The sequence below is a fragment of the Diabrotica virgifera genome, chromosome 3 (genome assembly GCF_917563875.1).
Source record: "Diabrotica virgifera virgifera chromosome 3, PGI_DIABVI_V3a".
Classification (NCBI taxonomy): Eukaryota; Metazoa; Arthropoda; class Insecta; order Coleoptera; family Chrysomelidae; genus Diabrotica; species Diabrotica virgifera.
The window spans coordinates 83747942-83758546 of NC_065445.1; the positions used below are offsets into that span (position 1 = coordinate 83747942).

General features: G+C 32.7%; 1 protein-coding gene across 4 annotated transcripts in view; it reads left to right on the plus strand.

The window, feature by feature from the left end:
- The window catches only part of LOC114327289 (dihydropyrimidinase), a 165540-nt gene extending 159089 nt beyond the window's left edge, over positions 1-6451 (plus strand). For all 4 annotated transcript variants that reach the window (XM_050646627.1, XM_050646628.1, XM_028275850.2 and 1 more), the window contains one exon: positions 867-6451. In XM_050646627.1, coding sequence (XP_050502584.1) covers positions 867-943 — 77 coding nt within the window. In that variant the 3' untranslated portion in view covers positions 944-6451. The remainder of the gene's footprint in view (positions 1-866) is intronic.
- The last annotated feature ends 4154 nt before the right edge of the window (positions 6452-10605 follow it).

Consider the following 10605-nt stretch of genomic DNA (forward strand, 5'->3'; position numbering starts at 1 on the left):
ATCTTTCACTGAGTCTCATAGCTTGAGAGTCAATCTTAATGTGACAAGGATCAGAATAAGTTGGAAGGAAAAAAATCAGAGACATGAGAGAGAGAGAGAGAGAGAGAGAGAGAGAGAGAGAGAGAGAGAGAGAGAGAGAGAGAGAGAGAGAGAGAGAGGGGAATTATTGAGTCACTGATTGAGATAACAAATCTTAAGACAGAATAACGTTTTAAACCATATTAAAAATATATTTTTATCAGCTATAATCTACACTTGAGAGCAAAATAATACTCACTTGCTGAATTGTACACGATAGAAGTCTCGAATTTCCTAAACCTGTTGTCCGATTCAAGTGATTTTTTTAGTATGTTACAGCCTTATTATTTAAAAAAATCGATGTAATATTATTATTGCTAGACAGGTAAAGGTCATTTTATACCGGGTGTAACAATCATAGGGTGTTTTTTTTTCTTAAACGTACCTAACTTTTTTATTATCCAACATAAGCAAATGAGTCAAAAAAGAAAATGTTAATAAAGCCTAAGCCTACAATTGAATTTTAATTTAAATATTTTTTATATGCTAGAATACTTCACAGGGTGTTCCGAACTTTAAAAAAAAACACAGTATGATTGTTACACCCGGTATAAAATGACCTTTACCTGTATAGCAACAAAATATTACATCGATTTTCTTAAATAATAAGGCTATAACATAATAAAAAAATCACTCAAATCAGACAACAGGTTTAGGAAATTCCACGTGTACAATTATTCAGCAAGTGAGTCGATTATTTTGCTCTCAAGTATCGCTTACATTTTTGTGTTTGTTTATATTATATATTGAGTTTTAAAGAAGACTATATCTATTTTTTTATTTTGCAGAGGAGCTTGATCCAGACAGGAAGTCCTCCATACGCGTCAGAAATCCCCCAGGTGGCAAATCCTCAGGATTCTGGTGAAGACCACGAGCGCTTTGCTTCTGCAACAATTATATTTTGCAATAAGATACCAAAGCTTATTTAATAGTTAATCATTTTTTTAATGTTTGTTTGACTAAGTTATGTAAGTTATTATATTTATATGTATATGCAGCGGATATCAAAATGTTGTGTTGTTATATTGGTATAGCGTTTTAAAAGTATATTAATTCGATCGTTTATAAATGTTTACAAACAGTTCGTCTTCTACATATCCGACTAAAATTAAATCAATTAACGAAATTTAAAGCTTTTTAAATGTGCTAAAATTTACAATTTTAATTTAATAGTTATTTAATCCGACTCGAAGGACCAATGTAAAGGTATATTGAAATAATTGATTTTGGTTTCGTTAGTTATTCATTATATTTTTTTTTCTGGTGATATGGTACTGACAGGATTGTACGACTACCTCTTAGAGTCAAGTCAAAGAGAAGCATAGTTACGTATAACAAGAACTGTTCTACTAATTGTTCACTTTCGTTTCAGTAGAAAAATTACATTTCAATATAAATGTTTACCTACATTATTTTTTAACAATATTAGATTTTAATATCTTTGGAGAGCTCGAAGTAATTCTACTTCCAGAAAAAATAGCTTTAGTGCGCACTAGAATACATGAATGCCCTATTAGTTATAAGTTTGTCGTCTGTTCAAATTATGACATGTTTCGCTCTATATTGGAGCTAGCATGTATTCAACTTATCACTGCCTTCGGTCAAAACTGGGTGTAGCACATTAAGGTCGAAGACAGACATTCTTTTACAAAAAGGACATAGTATCGATGCCTAGGAGGTATCGATAATACAACGCCATCTATTTCATCATCATCATCCAGCCTTCTGCATCCAAAGTTGAACATAGGCCTCCCCTAATTTCTTCTAGTTTTGTTGATCTTGGGTTTCCTGTAACCAATTCCCAGCAATCCTTTTGACGTCGTCTGTCCATCGTGTAGGTGGTCAGCCTCTACTTCTTCTGTCTGCTCTTGGTCTCCACACTGTAATTTTTTGGATTTACCTCCCGTCCTTCATCCTGGCTACATGGCCCGCCCAATTCCACTTCAGCCATGCTACTCGCTCTATGACATCTGTGACGCCGGTTCTTCTGAATTCTTCGTTTCTGACCCTGTCTCTGAGAGTCAGTCCAAGTAGTGACCGTTCCATACTTCTTTGAGCCACAGTTTGGTTGCTGTGGCCTGGGTTAACGATAATGTTTCGGCGCCGTAAGTCATGGCTGGAAGCACATATTGGTCGAACGTCTTCTTTTTTAATTTGGCAAGTTGCTCTTAAAGATGTCTGATAGAGCTCCATATGCGGCCCATGCTAAGGTGATCCTTCTTTGTAATTCGGCAGTTTGATTGTCCGTGACAATCTATTTAGGCAGCTTAAAATGCCCATAAACCATAACAGAATAGTTATAATAAGACGAACTGTTTGTTAATAGTTTTTTGAAAGGTATTTACAATTTTAATAGGAGAATATGAATGTTCGTGTAGGTTAATTACAAAGTTACACACGGTTTGGGTTTTGACAATATAGGTTTTTAGTCATGCTAGTTTAGCTTCATAATTTAGTAGCATGTCCTAAATCTGTTGACTGGGTTACTTGTTAATATCTCTATTAAATAAATTCACAAACTCCCTTTTATTTAAACACAGAGGAAATTCTCTATAAGTCGGAGTGCAGAATCCTTGGTAACTATCTGGTGCCTGAGCTTTTTATAAATTTATAAAGACACAGGCCGATAAATAGCCCGAATAATATCCCGTGTATTTCTTTTCGACTTTTCAAATCTAAAGGCTTTGCCAAAGAATGGAAATAAAAGAAAGTTAGAATTGGATAAAAAAACTACAAATAGATGTGATCTGACAAAGTGGTGTCTAAAAAGTTCTTGGTTCTAATAATGGAAACGAAAATTTATGCGTTCAGAGAAGTTTTGTTTCAAAACAATATCCTCTTATTTCATCCAATGGTGCTCCAACGAACGCCAAAGCTTCTCTTTCGTTTTGTCTGGAAGTGATACATCATCTACAGCCGCAATGGATTCTTGATTAGATGAAGTGCTGACTAGTTGGGAAGGTTTAAGTTTTGAAAACAGATGAAATTTTAAGGGAGCCAGATCTATGCGAATGCGTTTGTATTTCTAAGTCAGTACAAGCAGTACACATCTTCCGCAAACCTTTTTCCTGTTTCTGGTTGCAATTTCTGATGTAACACTGACCAGCACGGCCATTGGACGGCATCAGAGCATTAGAAATTTTACGGGGCTTTATACGCTAATATTTCAAAACCATATCATGTTCCTTGTCGATGATTTCTTGTGTGATTGCACTTTTTTTATCAGTTTTGTGTGGACCGATTTCATGTTCAGTTTAAACTCGACTTCCGTTCTTTGCGGAGGGTATTGAAGGTGAGGAGTTGCCATGTAATTTAGAAGTCTCAAACGAATTTCGGGCGGTGTTAAACCTTCTTTTACGTATTGTTCTGAAGCTATTTCCTTGTGTCATTTTTATGATTAACTATTTAGATGGGAAATAAGCCACAATTAAATTGAAAAAATAATTTTATTAACGTTTCGACGCCCACTCGGGTGCCGTTGTCAAAATACAAAACACTACTAATGTAAACAAAAATGTTTTTGCTAAGTAAAAAAATTAAAATTCTTTTACGTAGAATTTTATTACTGAACAATAAGTACTCACTTTTTTCGTTTTCATCATCAATCACACCTCTACTGCTGCCAACAACTGAATGCCTACTTAATGTCAACTGACTGCATAACTTGCAATTTTATATCTTCTTCTCAAGATGCCTTCTTCTTTCGAAGGTTGGCGATTATCACGACTATCTGTATTCTGTTTACTTACAGCTGCCCTAAAAAGCTGCTGCGAGCAATTAAACCCTCTTTGATGTTGCGTAGCCATGACATTTGTCGCCTTCCAATACTACGCTTTCCTATTCTTTCCCAGCATAATATTCTGCAGAAGCTGGTATTGGCTGTGAGCCGATGAGTAGAAGGGATTTGACAGTTTTCCCCAGCGCTGTTAGAACAATTTTATCAGAAAAGTACAAGTTTCAAAGCCAATAAAAACAGAGGTAACCTCTAAATTTCACATAAACTTCTTCTTTTCCTCAATGGCCTCTTGCGTAAGCAGTGATCCAGTCGCACGAATTTATATATTAAACTTCTACTTTTACTATTAATTATGTGAATTCGTTCAGTAAGCAGGTTACAATAATATTTCAGTTAATAATTTGTGTTTTTCTAGATAAATATTTATTTTTCTCGTTTTGTATATTTCACATACACCAATTTTATCACAAAAGTACAAGTTTCAAACCGCGAGACAGCGCTACCGTCGAACCTCATAGCCAATTGTGTTTATCTCATCACGTACCCTAAAATGGGGCGAATAGGAACAGTGGGGTGAATAGGAACAAAACTTTACTAAACAATTACAATAATCTTCCTAAACATATATATTACTTTCGTTGGGCTATTTAATTTTTTTCAAGTTGACTAACGTGATATGGCTTTAGGAAATTTAGGTTTGTGTTGTTGGCGTCACTGGTTCCTATGTTCTCGGCGTGCAAACAAAGTCGTTAATTTTGAGGATATTTCTCATCCTAAAATACTTTCTCAGTAAGTACAAAATGTCTGTCAAAATGGATTGAAGAGTATTGTTTTTTGTTTATTCTAACCTTTACAACAATATAACATGATGGTATTTTGATTTATCTGTTAACTTTTTTTGTTAACAACAATTATTACTCTTCACGTTATGAATTTGAGATATGTGGGGTGGATAGGAACATAATATTTACCGTGTTGCCATTCACCCCACATATTAGAAATTACTTTTTTTATCTAATATCTCCATAGAGTAAGACCAAACGAAACAATATCTCATCTAACAACAAATTATACATATTATATTGATCCACACAAAGAGAATAGAAAGAACCATGCCTTGCAAAACGTGTTTCTAGCGGTTAGCTATCATCTCCAATCCAAAACCAACTTCTACCAGGGTTCTAAACCACGTGTGGTATTAATGAACACAATTTTTCCAATTATTATGGGCACTCATTATCAGCATCCGGCTCGAAGGACCAAATGTGGATTCCGTAAATTTGAAATAAATATTTATACGGGTTTCTGCAATAATCAGAACTGCTGTCCAAAAAGTTTAAATGTATGTCAAGACGCAACAAGAACCATGATGATATGTGGCGCAAAATAGTTGAGGAATGAAAAACAGGACCAGGCAGGAATGAATACATAATAGCTAAAGACAAGTTTCCTAGACGATTAAAATAACTTGTTAATAGTCTTTCAGAGAAAAATGCCAAATTAGACTTTAAAAAATATTTTTCATTTCAACAATATATGAATGGTGGGCTGCAACAATGTTGTAAGCGACAGAATTGAGATTATGCAGGAGATGAAAAAATCATATTGACATAAGCTATTTATGAACATACGGATACCAACATTGCGGTACGAAAAACTCAGGGAAGGCAAAATGTTTTTGGCCAGATTGAAAGATGCTCGCATTGGTCTTTGGATATACAATAATATTGCATTAAAACCTCACTTTGACCCAATATGTTGCTTACAACATTGTTGCAGCCCACCATTCATATGTTTCCAACAATACAAACTTTATATTTATTTGTGTATGTTACTTTACACCCTAGACACTTTTTGCCTGTTTTTATTAACCATACACATGTACGAATAGGAACACAATAGTTTTTAAACAGATGTTCCCATTCACCCCACTTTGTGGTGAATAGGAACACCAGGTTTTGATTATTTTGTGATTAAAGTATTAACTTTTTAATTTATTAACATCTAAATATGAAAAGAGGAAGGTAAGACCCAAATAACAATGCATAAATTTTATGTTTGCAATATGTGTTAGTGACATTTTTTTTTCAGTTGAAAGTTGAAAACCGTTCCTATTCACCCCATTTTACGGTAGCCAATGTATTGTAGTTTTTATGTATTTATTTCATACTTCATCAAGTTTTTATATCGTCTCTACTAAAATGTGTATCAAAGTTAAGGGGAAAATCATTCGAGTATTGTAGCGATCTCTGGTCGAGGCTGAAAACCTATCAGGCCATACCAAAAAATAAACAATATTTTTCAAAAAAGTGCATTAGACGATATATGTACAATGGTAGCTAAAATAATATTATAAAAAGTAGAGAAAACATCTAAACATAGATCAATACCGTAGAGAAAACATCTAAACATAGATCAATACCGTTGACTAAACAGCTATATTTTGTGTCAAAATCTAAATGTAACTAATATTAGAGTAAGTATGTTTGACCATTGTTTCAAAGATTCGTTTGGTATGTTGTTTATATTTGTTTTTAGGTTAAGTTTTGTCGTTATTTATCGTAACCTAACCTTTTGGTACTTTGGTATATCATGAATGTAATGCTATGTCATAAATAAATAATATAAAATATATAATTTTTTTATTTTAAAAGTCCATGAAAAAATGAATAAAAAATTTATTGATGAAAATCTACGTTTTTGAGTGTTTATTCAGGAAAAAGGAGAAATACAATGGCCACACTAAACAAAGGCTATAATCCATGAACAATTTATGGTCTAAAATTTTTTGTAGAAAATGTACGTTTTTTAGCGTTTATACGATTCATCACGGGAAAAGCAATTGCGTGGAGACCACAGTTCATAAAAAAATATCGGATGACCATTATGTATCGAGAATTTAAACATTGTATTGTTTTTCAGGTTTGCCAAACATCCATCAAAAAATCAAAAAAATTTATGGTCTAAAATTTTTTGTAGAAAATTACGTTTTTTAGAGTTTATACGATTCATCAAGCAAAAAGCAATTGCGGGTAGGCTACAGTTTATTAAAAAAATGATTGATTAACATTATTTATCGAGAATTTACACATTGTAATGTTTTTAAGATTAGCCAAAAATCCATCAGAAAATCAAAGGCTTTATTTATGGTATAATATTTTTTGTAGAAAATCTACGTTTTTTAATGTTTATACGATTTATCAAGGAAAAAGAAATTGCGTGGAGGCCACAGTTCATAAAAAATATCGGAATAACATTATTTATCGAGAATTTAAACATGTAATGTTTTTAAAATTTGCCAAACATCCATCAGAAAATCGAAGGCTATAGTCCATGAAAAATTGATGATCTAAAATTTGTTGTAGAAAATCTACGTTTTTTAGAGTTTATAGGTCCATGAAAAAGTCCAATTCGAAGGTCCATGAAAAATTTATGGTCTAAAATTTTTTGTAGAAAATATACGTTTTTTAGAGTTTATACGATTCATCAAGGAAAAAGCAATTTCGGGGAGGCCAAAGTTGTTCGAAAAATGTGGGTTTAACATTATTTATCGAGAATTTACACATTGTAATGTTTTTAAGATTTTCCAAATATCCATCAGATATTCGAAGGCTATAGTCCATGAAAAATTGATGATCTAAAATTTGTTGTAGAAAATCTACGTTTTTTAGAGCTTATACGATTCATCAAGGAAAAAGGAATTGTGGGGAGGCCACAGTTTATCAAAAAAATGTCGGATTAACATTATTTATCGAGAAATTACACATTTTAATGTTTTTAAGATTTGCCAGACATCCATCAGAAATTCGAAGGCTATATAGTCCATGAAAAATTTATGGTCTAAAATTTTTTGTAGAAAATCTACGTTTTTTGGAGTTTATATGATTCACCAAGGGAAAAGGGGAGGCTACAGTTCATAAATAAATATCGGATTAACTTTATTTATCGAGAATTTACACGTTGTAATGTTTTTAAGATTTGCCGAAAATCAAATAAAAAAGGTATGGTCTAAAATTTTTTGTAGAAAATCTACGGTTTTTCGAGTCTATTCGATTCATCAAGGGAAAAGAAATTACGGGGGGCTACTGTTCATAAAAAAATATATCGGATTAACATTATTTATCGAGAATTTACATATTGTAGTGTTTTTAAGATTTGCCAAAAAATCTTCAGAAAATCAAAGGCTACAATCCATGAAAAATTTATGGTCTAAATTTTTTTGTAGAGAATCTAACGTTTATTAGAGTTTATACGATTCATCAAGGGAAAAGAAATTACGGGGGGACTACTGTTCATAAAGAATATGGGATTAACATTATTTATCGAGAATTTACACGTTGTAATGTTTTTAAGGTTTGCCAAAAATCCGTCAGAAAATCAAAGGCTACAGTACATGAAAAATGTATGGTCTAAATTTTTTTGTAGAGAATCTACGTTCTTTAGAATTTATACGATTCATCAAGGGAAAAGAAATTACGGGGAGGCTACAGTTCATAAAAAAATATCGGATTAACATTATTTATCGAGAATTTACACATTGTAATGTTTTTAAGATTTGCCAAAAATCCGTCAGAAAATCAAAGGCTATATATAGTCCATGAAAAATTTATGGTCTAAATTTTTTTGTAGAGAATCTACGTTTTTTAGAGTTTATACGATTCATCAAGGGAAAATAAATTACGGGGAGGCTACAGCCCATATAGCACACAACGTCCGATGTACGTCCATATAACGTACATTTAAAGTCCAAACGTCCATGGACCAAAACTGGACGTACTATGTACGTACATTACGGGACGTCCATTGGACGTTTGATTTCAACGTACATTGGACATCCATTTGTGGTCCATGGATATTTTACACAAAACGCGACTATTATATTAAGTCCCAATACAAACTAAATGAGAATCTTCTTGACAACGTTGTCGCTCTTCGCGCTATCGGTCGTGAAAGGTAGTATTAGGCAGGTACTTTTAGGGGATTATCGCTGTTAATTGTTGTGGAATACTGAAAGATGGTTTATTTATGATAATTCACAGAATGGCAAACGCGCTTGTAATATACAACAACGGTACTGACTCTAAAAATAGTTTGGAACAGAAACAGAACAGAGATTAAACCTCTTTTAATGTGCATGCTTCTTAGGGCGTCATTATCTGAATCTCGTCTTTATGAAAATACATCCTGTGATATATTTGTGTTTTCTGTTTATCGTGCAAGTGCAGTCGTGCATTAATGAAGTTCCTAGTTCCTATAATAAAGTATATATTATAACGAAGTTATAGTAAAGAGAAATAAAAAAGGTCTTTTGTGTAATATTTTTAAGTATAAGTTTAGTATTATAAGGAACTATTTCCTATGGCTTTTTGCTATGTATTCACAAAATTATGGATACTAGATTGCTTTCTGAAAAGTGCCCTACAATGTCCATAAGACGTACATTGAATGTTCATAAGGTGTACACTGAAAGCTCCAATACAACGTACAATGTACGTTTGTAGCGGACGTTCTATGGACATCCAATTTTGTGAACTCTGGACATTCGTTGGACGTCCATCGGATGTCCATTGTACCTTAGCGGGACGTCCATTGGACGTTCCAATGTACACAGATGTACGTCCATTGGATGTCCATAAAACGTACTTGTGCTATCTGGGAGTTCATAAAAAAATATCGGATTGACATTATTTATCGAGAGTTTACATATTGTAGTGTTTTTAAGATTTGCCAAAAATCCATCAGAAAATCAAAGGCTACAGTCCATGAAAAATTTATGGTCTAAGATTTTTTGTAGAAAATCTACGTTTTTTAGAGTTTGTACGATTCATCAAGGAAAAAGAAATTACGGGGAGGCTACAGTTCATAAAAAATATAGGATTAACATTATTTATCGAGAATTTACACGTTGTAATGTTTTTAAGGTTTGCCAAAAATCCGTCAGAAAATCAAAGGCTAACAGTACATGAAAAATTTATGGTCTAAATTTTTTTGTAGAGAATCTACGTTTTTTAGAGTTTATACGATTCATCAAGGGAAAAGAAATTACGGGGAGGCTATAGTACATAAAAAAATATCGGATTAACAGTATTTATCGAGAATTTAAACCTGCAATGTTTTTAAGATTTGCCAAACATCCATCAGAAAATCGAAGGCTATAGTCCATGAAAAATTGATGATCTAAAATTTGTTGTAGAAAATCTACGTTTTTTAGAGCTTATACGATTCATCAAGGGAAAAGAAATTACGGGGAGGCTACAGTTCATAAAAAAATATCGGATTAACATTATTTATCGAGAATTTACATATTGTAGTGTTTTTAAGATTTGCCAAAAATCGATCAGAAAATCAAAGGCTACAGTCCATGAAAAATTTATGGTCTAAGATTTTTTGTAGAAAATCTACGTTTTTTAGAGTTTGTACGATTCATCAAGGAAAAAGAAATTACGGGGAGGCTACAGTTCATAACAAATATAGGATTAATATTATTTATCGAGAATTTACACGTTGTAATGTTTTTAAGGTTTGCCAAAAATCCGTCAGAAAATCAAAGGCTAACAGTACATGAAAAATTTATGGTCTAAATTTGTTTGTAGAGAATCTACGTTTTTTAGAGTTTGTACGATTCATCAAGGAAAAAGAAATTACGGGGAGGCTACATTTCATAAAAAATATCGGATTAACATTATTTATCGAGAATTTACACATTGTAATGTTTTTAAGATTTGCCAAAAATCCGTCAAACAATCAAAGGCTATAGTCCATGCAAAATTTATGATCTAATTTTTTTGTAG